A 19,921-nucleotide genomic window follows, 5' to 3' on the forward strand; every position below is an offset into this window, starting at 1 on the left:
GTGTGTTTTTGTATACAGCTGAGCAAGAGGATAATGGGTTAAAACAGCCTATGGTTAAATTCAAGAGCAGTGACATCGTCTGAAGAGAGGAGCGGGCTGTTGGAAGCCCTTCCTGACTGGAGCTCCTTACCAGGCTGGGCTGTAACCTGAAGCAAAGGGGGGAGGGAGAGATAGAGAGAGGGTGGAAACGAGAGAGGGGGAAGAGACAAAGTCAGAGAGTGAGGAAAGGAAAGAGAGAGGGAGGGAGAAAGAGAAAGCAACAGAGGGAGAGAGAAAGAGAAAGAGTGTGATGTCAAACCAGCTGAGCTCAGAAAGTAAACAGAGCTCCAGACTGCAGCATGCTTTCTGCGGTACGGGGACTGCAGCTGGGGGAAAGCCACGGGGGGACCCCTACGCTCCCTCACACAGGCACCCACCACTCCCCCGGGACCTGTGGATCTTCCCTCTTCATCACTCTCCTCATCCTCATCTCCCTGTACCAGGGGCTAGCATGGCCCTACGGTAAGAGCCCCTGCAAAATCAGATATGTCTCTCTCTGTCTCTCCACCCTTCCTCCTGTCTTTATCTCTCCTTCTCTTTTTCTCTTAAAGGGCAGAAAGGCTTTCAGAGTGCCTTGTGAAAGAAGAGCCATACAGTGAAGTAGAAGCTTTTGTAGAGGGAGGAAACAGAGTTTGTTGTTGGTTTGACTTAAAAAACCTGCTGTGGGATCCTGCTTTGGGATCCTGCATGAGTCAACCTCTTGGTGTTTTAACTTGTTATTGTCTACTTAAGAGTCATCACGCTCTTTCTTTCCTCACCCTTTACTTACTGTGCAACATGATTTCATATCTGCTGAGCACTTTAAATTATTTAATTTCAACTGACCATGTCTTATCTGAGATATGTGCTGGATCCCAAACAAAGCCACACATTCCTTGTAAATAGATGGAGCCGTTCCGAGCCTGCTTATCATCCTGTTAAACATTTGGCAGTCTGTGTCTATTGACAGAGTGTTGTGGATGAGGTCTGCTCAGAAGCATCCGTCTATTGGCCCTCGTGACCATTTGAACCGCTGCAGGGTGTGTATCATATTGGAGTGAATAATACAGTCTCTGCTGATGTGTCTACCATACTGTGTCTCTCATAACTTTCCAGTGAACTACACAGAGACTTACTAACTATAACTAACACCTCCAGGTGTTATGGCAGTACAATAAAGCCTAATGTAAAACGTTTTACGAGGTAGACTACAACCGTTTTAAACACCTGTAACGAAGATACCTCCCTTCGGCGATGAGAGATGTGCCAGAGTTTACTACTTACCTGATAATAAACAGCAATTACAGCAGTGAGACTGACTCAGACTATTAATGTACCAGTTGCTTGCTTCAAATTCATTATACAATCAGTTGATGAAGGATGAAATCGGTAGAGCAAAACAGCAATCACTATGGAACTGTGCCTAGAGGGAAGGTTGTGGGTTTGATGGTTTTTCTTAAAGAGCAGAAGTGATTACACACTGGAGCCAAGTATTTGGCGTGAGGGCAGTGCAAGAGAGGAAACGTAAAAGAGAGAGAGAGACAAAGAGAGACGGGGGTCAGGAGAGAGATTTAAAAACAAAGACAAAGACAGACAGATAAATCTTGTGAGAATCCTTAACTCTGAGGCTCAAGCTGAGTTCAGTCAGCAACAGGCTGCAGGCTGCCTGGACATTCTTTCCTGTTGAATGTGGGGTTCTCCCTCCACTGTGCTTCCAAAGGACCTCTGTGCTTCTTACACATTTCCTACTCTCTAGTCAGTCAATGATGTCTCCTCACAGCTTATTTGGCTAAGATCCCCAGGAGGCTGGTTTAGGCTAATGGGTAGTTAGCAGTCGTAAATAGAGACCAAGGTCACTGGCAGATAGAAGAGAGGGAGAGGGGAGAGGGATAAAAGGAGAAAGAAGAGGGGAGAATTAAGAGGGAATAGGGGAGAGAAAAAGGGGAAAGGATGAGGGGAAAGGGCAGAGTGGAGGTGGGAGAGGTGAGAGGAGTGTCACGTTGGCATATATAGGTCGGGAGACAGGCGCAGGAATGCATAATAGTTTTTTTATTAAGCCTAAATTATGGCGTGCTGTGTAAAGGCACGGGGGCGAAGACCAAACAAACACGTGACAAAACCCAGGGTAGAAACCCAAAACAAAAGAGCGTAGTACCTCGAATAAATAGCACATGCGCACAATGATTAACACACAGGACGAGATCCGTAATCATCTGTGCAATTCACAATGGCACGAAAGCCAAAACACACAGCACAGGTACTCACACGCACCATGGACATTGTAACAATAATCGACCACACAATGGAAACGAAAGGGCACACTTATACAAGCACTAATCAGTGGGAATAGTTCTGAAAGTTCTGAAGGGATCCGTGACAAAGAGAGAGTGACGGGGGAAGGATATGGAGAGTCTGCCATTGATGAGAAAATGTTGGCGAAATTGAGCGTTTGGAAAATAGAATATCATATTGTCTGAAAGAGTTCAGTTCAAGTCTCAAGTTAACAGACCAAATGTATGAAACAAATGTGCAAATTTCAGGCTCCTGTTTGACCTAGATTCCAGTATACATTTCTACACACGATACACAATTTAACAAAAGTGGATAATACAGAAATGGGTGTATGCATTGAAATGGGCTTGTGGTTTCTTATCAGACAGATGTTTACTTAACCCTCCCGTGGTCCTGGTACTGTGTCTAGTCCCCGTGTCCTCCGGGTCACCCTGTCCCGTCCTGGCTAAAGGCCCAATGTGCGCAAGTGTGACAGTAGGCGTGTGAACAGCCTTTGCAGATGTATTTCTTACACCTGCAGCACACCGTGTGTGTCTTGGAGTCCTTCTTGGGTGGGCAGAGCTGACACCTCTTCCTCTTACTTGCCCCGGTGGTGGCCGGGGAAACGAGCAGGGCAGCGGCCGTGCCAGCGGCGGGGCCCTGGCGCTGTTGATCAGGAGGCGCCGCCGTAGCACTCTGTAGGACTTTGACAAGGGCTGCCGCCGCTTCGGTGCGGGGCAGATGCTGCCTTCTTTGGATCAGCGGCTTCACGAGTGCCTTTCCAGCTGCTCGAGGAACACCCTGCGCTTGTTCCGCTTGCCAGGCATCCAGTCAGGCTTGATCTCTCGCCATATGACAAAGGCGTTGTAGGAGGACACGTCGAGGATGTTGTGGAAGACGACCAGGGGCCAGCGGGCAGTCATCCGTCTGCAGCTGTAGGTGCCCACCACCTTGTCTAGGTTGTCCACGCCGCCCTTGTTGCAGTTGTAGTCTAGGATGAGGGCCGGCTTCTTGTCGCGGCGATCGCTGATGTGGTCCTCTGTGTGCAGCGTGCTCAAGAGTAGCACGTTCTTGTTTCTCTTTGCCAGGTAGGACACCAGAGTGGCGGTGGGCGTGAAGGCAAACCTGGAGGACAGGACCTGTCTGTCCCTGGACTCGAGCAGCGCGGGCGGGAGCTCGGCCTTGTTCTTTCTCACTGTGCCCACCATGGTGAGGTTCCTCTCGAGGAGCCGCTGGCCCAGGTCGTAGGAGGTGAAGAAGTTGTCACAGGTGACGTTGCGACCGCTCAGGCCCGTTGTCAGATCGAGGACGACGCGCATCCCCTGGCCTCCGCCGGCCGCCTTGCTGGTGTACACTTGCATCTTCCAAGCGTAGCTGGACTTGGCGTCGCAGGCCACCAACGACTTGATGCCGTATTTGGCCGGCTTGCTGGGGATGTACTGACGGAAAGGAGAGCGGCCTTTTGGAAAGGGGACAAGACATTAGTGTGGTTACTGTGTGCAACGGGGTAGACAAAAGGGCCAACCGTTGTGTCACACACGCTCTGTATAGACATGTAAGCACACGCGCACGCACGCGCACAAGCGCAAGCACAGTACCTCTGAACGGGACCAGTTGCTCGTCCACCGTCACGTCGGGCCCCGGGTTGTAGAGGGCCGGCAGCCGCGCCTCCCACAGGTCCCAGACCTCCCGTATGGCTGCGAGTTTGTCCATGGCGAGTCTGGCGGGTCTCGACTGGCGGTCGTCGAATCGCAGCAGCCTCGAGTACCTGTGAAAGACCTTGAGCGACATGGTGGCTCGGAACACGGTCCTGCCGCTCTCGGCGTCCCACAGGCTTGCCGCGGCCTCGCCCCGGGACCTGTAGACGCCCGCTAGGATCAGCAGCCCTAGGTAGGCGCGCAGGTCCGTGGCGTCCATGGGTCGCCAGCCGTCGCCGTATTTTCTGGCCCCGTGCAGGTTCGTCATTTCCACAATTATCCTTTCTATCGCCGGTGTGACAAACAGGTGGAAGGCGGACGCGATGTCGCGGGCCTGTGTCGTGGCATAGGCCGTGGGGCCTGGAGTCTGGTCCGGCCCGGCGTGGCAGATCGCCAGGGGCCCGCGGTGGCGGCCGTAGGCCACGGGGGACCACTCGATTTTGCCGTTCTTCGACAGCAACGGCGGCTCCCGTCGGTCCGGGGCCGAGGAGATGGGCGGCTCTTCCTCGGGCTGCTCTTCCTCAGAAGAGGGAGAAGAGGCATCGTCGACCTCGCGGCGCTCGGGGTTGTATTCCTCCCCGTCTTGGTCTTCCGAAACCTCTTCCTCTTCCTCCTCCTGGCAATCCGAGTAGTCTTCTTGGTCCACGCTGGACAAGATCTGTTCTAGAACCTGCGCGGCCATGGCCGATCGGTGGAGCCGAGCGGGTCCGCTGAGCTGCGGGGAAGAGCGCACTTGGCACGGGTGGGGCGCCGGTCACTTTGTGTGTGTGTGTGTGTGTGTGTGTGTGTGTGTGTGTGTGTGTGTGTGTGTGTGTGTGTGTGTGTGTGTGTGTGTGTGTGTGCGGGTTGGTGTGGGTGGGCGCCGCTGACAATATTAGTATCCTCTCTACGTAGGGCCGGCCGGACGGCTTACGCGGGATACCGAGACCCGAAAATGCTCGAGGTTCGCTTGCGCGCACCTGTGTAGCCCTGTGCAGTCGACCCAAAACCCAGCCGAGCAACAAGAACACTCGGCTGCTCTCTAGCACACAGCGGAGCACGTCCGGACCTGTGCAGCGGCTGGCTGGGTCGCTCTGAATCGCAGAGCGCAACTACAACACTCGGCTGCTCTCTAGCACACAGCGGAGCACGTCCGGACCTGTGCAGCGGCTGGCTGGGTCGCTCTGACTCACAGAGCGCAACAAGAACACTCGCAGACACTCTAGTACGCTCCACGGCATACGCCTCGCCAGTGGCTGACAGGGTCGCTCGGACTCGCAGAGCACAGAGCGCAGAGGGCCAGCCCTGTGTTTCCAGGGCCTGGGTCGCACTGACCCAGGAGCGCAGAGCGCAACTGCAACACTCGGCTGCTCTCTAGCACACAGCGGAGCACGTCCGGACCTGTGCAGCGGCTGGCTGGGTCGCTCTGACCCACGAGAGCAGAGCGCAACTGCAACACTCGGCTGCTCTCTAGCACACAGCGGAGCACATCCGGACCTGTGCAGCAGCTGGCTGGGTCGCTCTGACCCACGAGCGCAGAGCGCAACTGCAACACTCGGCTGCTCTCTAGCACACAGCGGAGCATGTCCGGACCTGTGCAGCGGCTGGCTGGGTCGCTCTGACCCACGAGCGCAGAGCGCAACTGCAACACTCGGCTGCTCTCTAGCACACAGCGGAGCACGTCCGGACCTGTGCAGCGGCTGGCTGGGTCGCTCTGACCCATGAGCGCAGAGCCCAGAGCGCAGAGCGCAGAGCTGTGAGCCCAGAGCACAGCCTCGACACACTCGCAGACACTCTACTACGCTCGACGGCACACGCCTCGCCAGTGGCTGGCAGGGTCGCTCTGACCCAAGAGCGCAGAGCACAGAGGACAGAGCACAGAGCGCAGAGCGGGGAGCCCGGCACAGCCTCGCCACACTCGCCGCACTCGCAGACTCTCTACTACGCTCAGAGGCACACGCCTCGCCAGTGGCTGGCACGGTCGCTCTGACTCGGGAGAGCAAAGCGCAGAGCCCTGGAAACACAGGGCCTGGGTCGCTCTTACCCGTGAGCCCAGAGCGCAACTACAACACTCGGCTGCTCTCTAGCACACTGCGAGGCACGTCCGGACCTGTGCAGCGGCTGGCTGGGTCGCTCTGACCCAAGAGCGCAGAGCGGCGAGGACAGAGCACATAGCGCAGAGCGGGGAGCCGGGCACAACCTCGCCACACTCGCCACACTCGCAGACACTCTACTACGCTCAAAGGCACACGCCTCGCCAGTGGCTGGCACGGTCGCTCTGACCCGCCAGCGCAGAGCGAGAGCCCTGGAAACACAGGGCCTGGGTCGCTCTGACCCGCGAGCGCAGAGCGCAGAAAGGGGAGCCCTCCACACACAGGACCTGGGTCACCCTGACCCCAGGACCACGGGAGGGTTATAGCATTGTAGAGGTTGTCCATGGAGACCTATATTTGGGATCAGGATCCATATGTGTGAACAGAGCTACAGAATCCCCAACACACTCCATCCCACATTCTGTACACCACACAGGAGGTTGGTGGCACCTTAATTGGGGAGGATGGACTTGTGGTAATGACTGGAGCAGAATGAGTTGAATGGCATCAAATTCATGGTTTGATACCATTCTATTTCCTCCGTTCCAGCCATTATAATGAGCTGTCGTCCCCTCAGCAGCCTCTACTGGTACACCACAACCCCCAGAGGAGTTTCCTGTTCCACGGCCGCTAAATCGCTCAGACCTCAAAATATTAGACATCTGCAGCCAGGGAGCACAGAGAGTCAGCATGCACACAAAAGTGCACACACGAACACACTACAGCTATTCTGCTCTGAGTACGGGGACAATTTCTTCGGTAGCAGATGCAATGTGTCATCTTATTGATCGTCAGTGTTTCCTGACCTAACTTTTTATTTCATTACAACCCAGAGAAAGAGCCTGACACAAGTGGCGAAGCCACAAGACACACAGCTCCTGAATCACAACACTTCCTGTGACATAAACACATGTAGCCATCAACAAGCGGCAACAGAGAAAAATGGAGATTTTTAACAGCTATGACAGAGCCCTGAATGCAGACGGCATTAATCTCTGATACGACGTTAACTCACTGCTCAGCAATGCTCAGCACATCAGTTCTCTCGCTCGCCCATACGCATGAACACACGCATTAACACATGCATGAACACACGCATGCCCGCGCACTAGCTCTCTGTGGTTTCTGGACTCTATTGTGATCTTAATGGTCCTCAGTTGGGGTAGCAGGCTTTATTTAAAGAGGCAGTCTACGGTATTGTGCCATTTTTAGAGCAGAGGACAGGGAATAGTTTTTTGGGGGGTGTGGGGGGGGTGAGTACAGTACTCACAGCTGTGCCTCAAAGCATTTGGATGTGAAATCAGAGATGAGAGGAATGAAAAGAAGTGTGTGGACTTTTTATACACAACAAATAAAGAGACTGTAGAGCAACCTTGAGTTTGACCCCAAAATAGACATTTATAAGGGGACTGCCATGAGTTGATATGAGTTGGCATGCTGCCACGGCTGGAGTGCAAGCTGGTTTATGGTCAATATTAGGATTTTGGCCAATAAAATTCTGCACAATAGGCATATTTTGTGTATCAATCAGAGCAGCTACATATTGGAAGTGGTGTATCAGTCAGAGCAGCTACATATTGGAAGTGGTGTATCAGTCAGAGCAGCTACATATTGGAAGTGGTGTATCAGTCAGAGCAGCTACATATTGGAAGTGGTGTATCAGTCAGAGCAGCTACATATTGGAAGTGGTGTATCAGTCAGAGCAGCTACATATTGGAAGTGGTGTATCAGTCAGAGCAGCTATCAGTCAGAGCAGCTACATATTGGAAGTGGTGTATCAGTCAGAGCAGCTACATATTGGAAGTGGTGTATCAGTCAGAGCAGCTACATATTGGAAGTGGTGTATCAGTCAGAGCAGCTACATATTGGAAGTGGTGTATCAGTCAGAGCAGCTACATATTGGAAGTGGTGTATCAGTCAGAGCAGCTACATATTGGAAGTGGTGTATCAGTCCATATGGTTTGTCCTTTATATGCTGCTTGTGTTTGTCTGAGAGTGTATGACCTTTCTGAAGGTCTTGTTACTGTGTGAGACCTGTGGCATAGAGGGGGCAGTAAGGCAGCAGGGTAGCAGGGCACTAGGACAGGGCTCAGATACAGACATATCAGCACCTTTGTAGGAGGACTGTCTGAGTGTATGTTCTGCTCCCAAAAACAATGATGTCAGCATCTGGATCCACATCAAAGCCGGATGGCACATGTTAACAACCTTAGAACCTGTGTCTAAACCCAGCAATGGGATGGGGTGGGGGATGGTGTTTTAAATGGGGAAATGGGGTCTCCTCTCCCCACCATCCACCAGGTGACAGGGTTTCTTTGAAGAGGCTCAGATTATTGCTTTTTTTGGTTTCCCCGGCTCCTTGACGTTCTTGTCGGAGGATATCTTCCACAACATCTGGGATGGAAAAAACAGATACCAATTACATAAGGCAAGAGTAGCCACACAAACAGCAAAGAGATCTGCATGCCTAGCCAAAAGCCTGGAAAAATACCTTACCGGGGAGTTTTCTATTTGTTGAAGTGTTTTTCTTTTTTCTGTTCTAAGCTGTGAGCATTTAGCACAATTGCGTAGCGCTAGCAGGGCTGTTCACAAGCAACCCAATCAGAAATAGTCTGCAGGCTATGTGAGGAAAGAGAGAAAGACAATATCACAAAACATGCAAGCATTTATTTCTTAATCAAGCTTGTTGTGTGGTAAGGGGTTGTGTACGACTATCAGTGCCCTGGGCATGAGAGATTGAGCCATGCACAATCCATATCAGGTTGTTACAATGCACCGGTGTGGTTGTGGGCAGATCTGCATAATATTTGCATACAGATAATGGCCTCATACTGTGATTGCCTGTACACGTAGAAAGGGAGCCAAAGAGACTATACAAGATTATACAAACACAAACATGAAATCTGTGCTTTCAGTTCAAAAGAGGGCAAACAAGGTAAGATTGACACATTCAAAGCCCAGACAGACAGTCTCAGGTTCAATATGTAATGCCTGAAGAAAAGAGGCAGGAGAGAAAGGAGTATAGGAAAGGATTTGGTAAGTCTGTGCTATTTCCCTCACACTCTCACAATTATGTTGTCAGGCTTGGCAATTGCAGAAAACACCTAATTTAAAGATAATTAGTAACAAAAATGCATGCCATAGGAAATTCGCACATATTTTTGCAGGGGTGAAAGTAGATCTAATTTCTTCCCGGTACGAGGACCTCCTAAGTGTACGAAACATTTTTATAGGCCTAATCATAGAATTAGGCTATATAGAACCCTATTAATTAATTATGAACTCTGTGGACCTGAAAGTAAAGATTTGTATTAGACTATGTGTTAAAACTTCTTAAGGCTAGCGGAAGCCCTCGACAACATCCGCTGAAATGGCAGAGCACGGAATTCAAATATATTTTGTTGAAATATGTAACTTACTTACATACATTCACAAGTGCAATACACCAAATTAAAGCTTAACTTCTTGTTAATGTAGCCATCGTGTCCGATTTCAAAAAGGCTTTACAGCGAAAGCACGCCATACGATTATGTTAGGTCATTGCCTTGTCACAAAAAACATACAGCCAAAGAGAGGAGTCACAAAAAGCAGAAATAGAGATAAAATTAATCACTAACCTTTGATGATTTTCATCAGATGACACACATAGGACTTCGTGTTACACAATACATGTATGTTTTGTTCGATAAAGTTCATATTTATATTCAAAAATCTATGTTTACATTGACGCGTTATGTTCAGTAAGGTTGTGCCTTGAAAACATCCCGGAGAATTTGCGGAGAGCCACATCAATTTACAGAAATACTCATCATAAACTTTGATAAAATATACAAGTGTTATGCATAGAATTATAGATATACTTCTCCTTAATGCAACCGCTGTGTCAGATTTCTAAAAAGCTTCACGGAAAAAGCACACAATTCAATAATCTGAGTACAGCGCTAAGCCACAAAAACAAGCCATACAGATACCTGCCATGTTGTGGAGTCAGTAAAAGTCAGAAATAGCGTTATAAATATTCACTTACCTTTGATGATCTTCATCAGAATGCACTCCCAGGAATCCCAGTTCCACAAGAAATGTTTGTTTTGTTCGATAAAGTTAATCTTTATGTTCAAATACCTCCTTTTTGTTAGCGCGTTTAGTTCACCAATCGAAATTCACGAGGCGCGGGCAAGTCCAGACGAAAGTCCAGACAAAAAGTCAAAAAAGTTCTATTACAGTTCGTATAAACATGTCAAACGATGTATGGAATCAATCTTTAGGATGTTTTTATCATAAATCTTCAATAATGTTTCAACCGGACAATTATTTTTTCTTTAGAAATGAAAAGGAACGCAGCTACCTCTCACGGCCGCACGGGTGACTTAGCTCATGGCATTCTGCCAGACACCTGGTTCAAACAGCTCTTATTCGGTCCCCCTTCCTAGTAAAAGCCTGAAACAAGGTTATAAAGACTGTTGACATCTAGTGGAAGGCTTAGGAAGTGCAATATGACCCCATTTACACTGTATATTGGATAGGCAAAGACTTGAAAAACTGCAAACCTTAGATTTCCCACTTCCTGGTTGGATTTTTCTCAGGCTTTTGCCTGCCATATGAGTTCTGTTATACTCACAGACATCATTCAAACAGTTTTAGAAACTTCAGCGTGTTTTCTATGCAAATCTACTAATAATATGCATATATTAGCTTCTGGGCCTGAGTAGGAGGTAGTTTACTCTGGGCATGCTTTTCATCCAAACGTGAAAATACTGCCCCCTATCCCAAACAGGTTTTAATGTGTCATAAACACAACCAGTCATGAGGTTTTCATCTGATTGTCAAAGAATTCCTTCAAATGGCTCATGTAGGATACCCGTGCACAGAGGTGTGTTCAAAATATAGTTTAAATATTTTATTTAACTAGGCAAGTAAGTTAAGTTAACAACAAATTATTATTTATAATGACAGCCTAGGAACAGTTGGTTAACTGCCTTGTTCAGTGGCAGAACAACATATTTTTTACCTTGTCTGCTTGGGAAATCGATCTAGCAATCTTTCAGTTACTGGCCCAACACTCTAACCACTAGGCTACCTGCTGCCCCAAGTTTAAACCGCATTTAGATGTTTTTGTGCTTATAAGGTGGTAGGCAATTTGTTAGTCAACTTGCCTATAATTAGATACATACAGTAGGCCTACAGTAGGCCTATAGTTTCTCTTCTGTCATTATTACTTGAAGCTAGTCTAGAATACAACGTAAAAAAAGCCTTGCTCACCAGAATATTGCCATAAATCAATAGAATGATCAATGTATGTATTTTCTGTGGTTGAAAATGAAGTACTCTCAGCTTTTATGTCGTTGAAAGAAATTGCACATTTAGGCTACACAACACTTACTCCAGAGAGTGAATTTCACCATGACATTCAGGGGCCTCTATTGAGACATGCAGTTTGAATGCTGGAATTATTTTGGAGTGGACCAACATGTACAAGTTAGCCACATTTTTAAAGTGATTTGTTTGACAAATAGATGAAAATATAGGCCAATAAAAAAAACATGTTGGAACGTTTTCACAGTGGTAAAAAAAACATGTTGGAACGTTTTCACAGTGGTAAAAAAAACATGTTGGAACGTTTTCACAGTGGTAAAAAAAACATGTTGGAACGTTTTCACAGTGGTAAAAAAAAACATGTTGGAACGTTTTCACAGTGGTAAAAAAACATGTTGGAACGTTTTCACAGTGGTAAAAAAAACATGTTGGAACGTTTTCACAGTGGTAAAAAAAAACATGTTGGAACGTTTTCACAGTGGTAAAAAAAACATGTTGGAACGTTTTCACAGTGGTAAAAAAAACATGTTGGAATGTTTTCACAGTGGTAAAAAAAACATGTTGGAACGTTTTCACAGTGGTAAAAAAAACATGTTGGAACGTTTTCACAGTGGTAAAAAAAAAGGTTTGCTCTCTATACTTCCAATGCAAAATGTGGGTAAATGGCATTTACTTGCATTTACCCTCCACTAGGCCTACACCACTACATGTAGCCTACCCTCTCAGCCGAGGCTATTTTACACACATGAACACACGCAGAACAGGCAGAACAGGTAGCGTACTGGTCAAGAACTATAGGAAACGTGTGATCACTGTAATTGCAAACAAAGGTTTCTGTACCTGCTTTTCTGATGTATCAAATACTTATGTCATGCAATAAAATGCAAATTAATTACTTAAAAATCATAAAATGTGATTTTCTGGATTTTTGTTTTAGATTCCGTCTCTCACAGTTGAAGTGTACCTATGATAATATTACAGACCTCTACATGCTTTGTAAGTAGGAAAACCTGCAAAATCGGCAGTGTATCAAATACTTGTTCTCCCCACTATACATTTGTTGGTCACAAAAGGTAGGGGTGTGGATCAGAAAACCAGTCAGCATCTGGTGTGACCTCTCATCTCCCATCGCATAGAGTCGATCAGGCTCTTGATTGTGGCCTGTGGAATGTTGTACCACGCCTCTTCAATGGCTGTGCGAAGTTTCAGGATATTGGCAGAAACTGGAACACGTTGTTATACAAGTCAATCCAGTGAAAAGCAGAATCAAATCAAATCAAGCTTTATTTATACAGCATATTTCAGACTTCAAATGCAACTCAATGTGCTTTTTTACAGGAAAAAAATCATAAAAAACTATGAAAATAATAGCTGAAATATTTACTACACAACAAACATAACATAAAAAAAACTAAAGAATGACAAAAGAACTTAACAAATAAAAAGCATCCTAAGGAAAGCAAAGCAAAAAATATGTGTTTTAAGATCTCTTTTAAATGTGTCCACATTTTCAGCCCCCCTCAGGTTCTCTGGCAGGCTATTGCGGAGGCTGGGGACATAATTACTAAAGGCTGCCTCTCCATGCCCCTTGGTTCTTTGGGATAGTTAATAGGCCAGTGCCAGAGGACCTGAGGGACCTACTTGCTATATAACTTAAAAGCATGTCTGACATATTGGGGTGCCCAATCGTGTATGGAAAAAACAATAGAACATATTAAAATGAATTCTAAAACTTACAGACAGCCAGAGTGCAGAGACCTTAAAACTAGTGTAATGTGTGCTCTCCATCTGGTCTTGGTCAGTACCCATGCTGCTGCATTCTGTATGTTTTGCAGTTGACCAATGTCTTCCCAACAATGCTCAATTGGTGACATGTATGACGAGTATGCAGGCCATGGAAGAACTGTAACACGTTCAGCTTCCATCAATTGTGTACAGATTCTTGCAACATGGGTTTGTGCATTATCATGCTGAAACATGAGTTGATGGCAGCAGATGAATGGCACAACAATGGGCCTCAGGATCTCATCACAGTATCTCTGTGCATTAAAACTGGCATTGAAAAAATGCAATTGTGTTTGTTGTCCATATCTTATGCCTTCCCATACCCATGGTGCACTCTGTTCACAACATTGACATCAGCAAACCACTCACCCACACGACTCCATAGACACTGTCTGCCATCTGCCTGGTAAAGTTGAAACCATGATTAATCTGTGAAGAGCACATTTCTCCAGTGTGCCAGTGGCCATCGAAGGTGAGCATTTGCCCACTGAAGTCAGTTATGACGCTGAACTGTAGTCAGGTCAAGACCCTGGTGAGAATGACAAGCACGCAGATGAGCTTCCCTGAGACGGTTTCTCAGTTTGTGCAGAAATACTTTGCTTGTGCAAACCCACAGATTCATCCGCTGTCCGGGTGGTCTCAGACGATACCACAGGTGAACAAGTCCGGATGTGGATGTCCTGAGCTGGCATGGCTACACGTAGTCTGAGGTTGTGAGGCCAGTTGGACTTGCTGCCGAATCTATAAAATTAAGTTGGAGGCGGCTTATGGTAGAGAAATTAACATTATATTCTCTGCAGTCAGAATACCAGGTAAGTTGACTGAGAACACTTTCTCATTTGCAGCAACAACCTGGGGAATAGTTACAGGGGAGAGGAGGGGGATGAATGAGCCAATTGTAAACTGGGGATTATTAGGTGACCGTGATGGTTTGAGGGCCAGATTGGGAATTTAGCCAGGACACCAGGGTTAACACCCCTACAATAAGTGCCATGGGATCTTTAATGACCTCAGAGAGTCAGGACACCCATTTAACATCCCCCTACACAGGGCAGTGTCCCCAATTGGGATCAGAGGAAAGAATGCCTCCTACTGGCCCTCCAACACCCCTTCCAGCAGCATCTGGTCTCCCATCCAGGAACTGACCAGTACCAATCCTGCTTAGCTTCAGAAGCAAGCCAGCAGTGGTATGCAGGGTGGTATGCTGCTGGCATTGTGTTGTGTGCCAAACTGCACATTTTATAGTGGCCTTTCATTATCCCCAGCACAAAGTGCACCTGTGTAATGATCATGCTATTTAATCAGCTTCTTGATATGCCACACCTGTGAGGTGGATGGATTATCTTGGCAAAAGAGAAATGCTCACTAACAGGGATGTTGACAAATTAGAGAGAAATACTTTTTTTGTGCGTACGGGATTATTTCTGTGATCTTTTATTTCAGATCATGAAATATGGGACCAACTCTTTACATCTTGCTATTATATTTTTGTTCATTGTACTTCGGGCCACAGATGGCACAGAGAACACCAGTATCTGTGCTCCAAAATGAAAAACAAAACAATGAGCTCTCTAAACAGTTGACTGACTTCCGCCGAGGTCGGTTCTTCTCATTGTTCGGGCGGCGTACGGCGGTCGACATCACCAGTCTTCTAGCCTTCAGTGATCCACCTTTCATTTTCCATTTGTTTTGTCTTGTTTTCCCGCACACCTGGTTTGCATTCCCTCATTACTCGTCTTGCACATAACCCTCTGTTTCCCCCCATGTCTGTGTGTGGATTTGTTATGTGTAAATGTATGTGTACTCCAGGCTGGTTTGAGCTGGGTTATTGTAACCCATGTGTGTTTAGTTTTCTGAGTGCCGTGTTTTGCTCGCCTCAATAAAGGGCTGCGTTTGCTACGCATTTCTGCTCTCCTGCGCCTGACTTCCATGCAGCCAGTTGCGCACTCCATTACACTGACAAAAGCAAACAAATCAATGTTTTAATCTTATGCATTGAAATAAAGGCATAGGCTATTTTTATCAAACACATGGAAAACAACTGTCGGAAATTAGTAATTGCAATGAAAATCTATGCTAAAGGAGCTCAGCTGAAGCCGAAATGCAGCACTACCGGGCTCCCGAGTGGCGCATTGTGTTAATTTCACTTGGAAGCTTTACTTTTCATATTTTCACACACACACACACAGTGAATTCACACCAGCCCTAATGTCTCCCTATAACGGTTCTCTTTTGGTGAAGGAGAGTCGGACCAAAATGCGGCGTGTAGATTGCGATCCATGTTTAATCAACAAACGTAAAACACGAATCAATACAAAAAACTACAAAAAAACAACAAACGTGGAAACGTAACGAAAACCGAAACAGCCCTATCTGGTGAAAACACAGAGACAGGAACAATCACCCACAAACACACAGTGAAACCCAGGCTACCTAAATATGGTTCCCAATCAGAGACAATGACTAACACCTGCCTCTGATTGAGAACCATATCAGGCCAGACATAGAAATAGACAAACTAGACATGAAACATAGAATGCCCACTCAGCTCACACCCTGACCAACCACAACATAGAAATATACAAAGTAAACTATGGTCAGGGTGTGACACTCCCCTTGTAAAACCCACAAAATTGTTAGGCTACTATCCAATGTATGGTCTTTGCAGGTGTTGAGCTTCATGCCTCACGGATGTGTGTTTATAAGGCAGTAAGCCATATCTCTCTGCTTTGCATAATACCTGCTCTTCAGGCACATGCCAATGCACCAACCAGCAGATGTGCTGCCACTAAGGCCTGGCAAACAGTCATTAGTAGAGGAAGTCGTTGGGCTCCCCTCAGAGATATGTGTTGTGCATTCCTGCATGGTCCAGCACTGACAGAGAGAACTCTTTTAGTCACACTCTGAGAAAACACAACACATTTATCAGCCAAACTCTGTCTCAGTAAACACAGTCTGTCTCTTTACACAGTATAAACACAATATAAAGGAGATAGAGCAACTAGCTCTCACAGTCTCACGTCAGAATTACACATCATGTTTCTCAAACAGCAAATCTCAAAATGGCTGCAAACGTTGAAGTGTTTAAGTTTAAATTTAGGCATTAACTATGACATCTTAAGGGTTAAGCGTTAACTCCAAATGGTTAAGGTAAGGGTTAAGTTTTGGAATAGGCTTAAAATAAAAATCTCAAAAACAACATTCTATCACTCGATTCCAATTTGCAACCTTTGGAATCAGAGGCAGATGCTTATGCCCATTTACAACGCCCTACCAAAACCAAAACCTACTTGAAGGTAACAGCGCTCACTGTTGCCCCTAGAGGCCGGTTTCCATCTCCCGACGTCCTCAGACATGGATGGACGTCGAATACTAACTTGTATCACAGGTGATGTGGCTGGATAGAGACCAACAATTCACAAGTTCGGCTTCTCACCATCTAACAAACATGTCGGAAGGGGTAGTAGTTGATGGAGCACTGTCAACTGTGGGACGTTATATATATACATACATGTTCTATTCATTCGACGTTGCTACGCTGAACAAATCTTTGGCATGTAGCTTGCTAGCAGAGATTCAATGATGATGAGAGACAAGAACTTCAATAAATAATTGAATACATATCCAATAGGCGTACAAATAAATTAATTAAGGAAATTCTGAGAGTTTCCAGTTTCCATGGTGAATGATTTGTTTCATGTTCATTGTTGGGATAGCTATCCTACTGACATTTGTAAAATGATACTTTGCTGCACAGGTCATAAAGGCAGACAGGTAGGTTTATACAACCCACAACTGCTGCAAACCAAGCAGTAGCATGGAAAAATAATGTGTACACGCTTTTTTCCCCAAGGAAGATGAAGTTGATGAATTTCCTGTCTGGACTGTGGGACAGTGGAATTATGAGATTAAAGGCCAGTTTATAATTGGTCTAATGACATGTCTGTAGACAATTAGAGTATGACACGTGTCACTGGTCAAAACGCATTTAATTTATACTCCGGAATGTCTGTAGACCGTCACTGCAATGATCTTCCTTGTCACACAGACATGAAAAAAGTATATTGTTGTGTTATCGAACAGCCACTGCAACCAGACCAAATCCTCCTGTGCAGGTGTCCTAATATTCTCAGATATAATTATCCAGTTTTATTTCATCACAGTGTGAGTTATTTTCAGGAAGCTCGACATAACCTTGTAAATAATGATGTTGTTGTGGGTTTATTATCCTCTAATAATGAATAGAAGTAGCTAAAGTTAAGACATTGTCAGCTATGCTCATTATTTGAAATGGCTAGCCAAGTAGCTAACTAGATGGACTGTTAATCAGCCTTAACACTTCATGGTACTTTGCATCCAGGATCCAAACAACCCGTTTTATAATCTTGTGTAATCCACTATATTCTTTAATCATATCAACGAGGATGACTATTTGACAGTTTTTACTGCCCTAGCGTCTGTACTGCTGTACATTGCTGTAGATCAGTGAGTGTAGCAGACGTGAGTCTGGGTGGAGGCCAGGTCCATAACCACGGGGGCTAGATTAGTCTACACAGACACTTAAAAGATGCCATAGAAATCACAGGCTCCAGTCACTGTCGCCTCCACCATGGATCCCCTCCAGACTGCTGCTGGTAGTGCACTTAGTACCGAGCTCTGCAGAATATGAGACAAGGACAAAGTAGACCTTCTACAGTAGTTCTTATAAAAGCATAGGGTTCATTGTTGCTACCTTGCCATCTAACCTAGATATGTGAATAGAAAAACCGACTGGATATGTGAAAAGGTATTCAGCCACTGCTGGAGGATAAATGGAAGTTGGTCAAATTGTCAAAACGGAATGCTGTAAGGCAGAGACGTGTTGGCTTAAACAAAATACACAAACAGGTCAGAGACAAATACATTTAACACGGTTATTATGTTCATTCTGTGGAATGTGGTCATTTATAGTGAGCGTGCTTCTGATGCGGTCTGGTTAAATGTATGAGTAATTGACTCCAGTAACAATGCAGGTGAGGCAGGCTGAATGTGGAGCTTTCTCAAATATCCCTACATGCTCTTTAACCATTTATGCTGAAGTCTTAAATGCAGGGAGAGACAGGGAGGAAAGATAGGCTAAGAAGAGAGAGCAAGAGAGAAAGAGGGAGAGAGAGACAGGGAGGAAAGATAGGTTAAGAAGAGAGAGCAAGAGAGAAAGAGGGAGAGAGAGAGACACGGTGTGACTGTGGTGAGGGTCATGCGACCAGAGCTGGTGTAGAGTCTCTTGCGAACTCCATGCTTCTGCTCCTCAAAAACCTGGCCCAGGCGACCTCTCCCTCCCCACATCCCGGTCCATCAGCCACCCTGGGGAGCGGTCGAGGCGTGGGTCACCCCCCGCTCTCATTTGTACTTCTCTTATGCTATCTCTCTCAGTTGCTCTCCTTGTCTCTGTCTCTGTCCCCCCATACCCCCGTCCCCGTCCCCGTCCCTCCAAACGAGGCCATGCCGAGGAGGATGCTTGTGGTTTTCAGACTAGGAAATCCACAAAAATGTCAATATAAGTAGGCACTATGAGTTACTCATTTTTAGTCAGGGAGAAGCAGGCAGCCGGTCAAATCTGAAGACATCATACAATACAGAAGAGAGGAGTATGGATGAGAACAAGAGTACTAGGCCACATGTGTTTTGAACACATAAAACCATCTGGGGGTTATTGAAGGGGAGGGACAGGCTTGTTGAGCAAGGGGCTGGTGTTTACATGAGTAATAGCATCATACTGGAATTATACTGGAATCCTGAGGTCATAGACATTATGTTAATAATGCATGCCCTGTGTAGACTACGCCCTGTTTAGACACCCCTCCCTGTTCTCACTGAGTAGAACATATTGTTTTGTTGTTTTACATTTGCCGTAACCCTTCTTTTCAGGGTTACCACAGCAATAATACGTCAGCCAAAGAACAACGAATCCAAAACAAAGAGAATTGCAAAATCACTCATTGATTTTTCCAAACAAAGTATGAAAGCAGCGCCATTAACTGTCTTCACTGAGCACTGATAATACGTTTGACCTGGCCTCTTATGTAATCCATTCTCAGAGTGATTAATATAGAATAGTATGCCATTCCTAAACTGTTCTTGGATGGCAGAGATTAGATTCTTAAGGAGAAGTGCAGATCTTCCCAGGAGTAGAATATAGTTTATGAGTTCATTAATGTTACAGGGCCAGAGAGATGTGGGAACTGTTGGGAGTGATATCTAACGGCATTCCAGGACATCTGTACATCCTGTCCAGCTGACTGTCCTCAAACAGACTCTCACAGATTAATCAAAGCCTCAACACTAATTCACATACTCTGTGTGTGTATTTTGCTGTGTGTGTATGTGTGGGCTAAAACATAATAACATACTGCTGAGGTTGTTACCATGACAGACCTGCACAGCAACAGGACTTCGGGTCAAAAAGAGGAGCCAGAGAGCTTCTTAATAAATTGAACAGTTCAGGCCTCATTGGCTGAATTTACACCTCATATGAAACCTGGAAACATGTATGTTGAAGTCTTTAATCCAGTCTGCTGCTCCTCGAAACCCCGGCCAGGCGACCTCTCCCTCCTCATGTCCAGGTCCAAATCAAATCAAATCAAATTTTATTTGTCAGGTCCAACAGCCTCTCTTGGGAGAGGTTGAGGCGTGGGTCCCCCCTATTGCCCTCTCATGTGTACTTCTACTTTTTCCACACACAGCACACGCTCTTGCACACACGCGGGCTTACTGAGCGGGCCCTAG

General features: G+C 46.3%; 1 protein-coding gene across 5 annotated transcripts in view; it reads left to right on the forward strand.

Annotated features, from left to right (window-relative positions):
• Window positions 1-225: 225 nt before the first annotated feature.
• The window catches only part of LOC112218988, a 46,029-nt gene continuing 26,333 nt past the window's right edge, over window positions 226-19,921 (forward strand). For all 5 annotated transcript variants that reach the window (XM_042301619.1, XM_042301620.1, XM_042301622.1 and 2 more), the window contains exon 1: window positions 226-501. In XM_042301619.1, the coding sequence (XP_042157553.1) occupies window positions 339-501 (163 nt within the window). In that variant the 5' untranslated portion in view covers window positions 226-338. The remainder of the gene's footprint in view (window positions 502-19,921) is intronic.

Source organism: Oncorhynchus tshawytscha, linkage group LG19 (assembly GCF_018296145.1).
Source record: "Oncorhynchus tshawytscha isolate Ot180627B linkage group LG19, Otsh_v2.0, whole genome shotgun sequence".
Taxonomy (NCBI): Eukaryota; Metazoa; Chordata; class Actinopteri; order Salmoniformes; family Salmonidae; genus Oncorhynchus; species Oncorhynchus tshawytscha.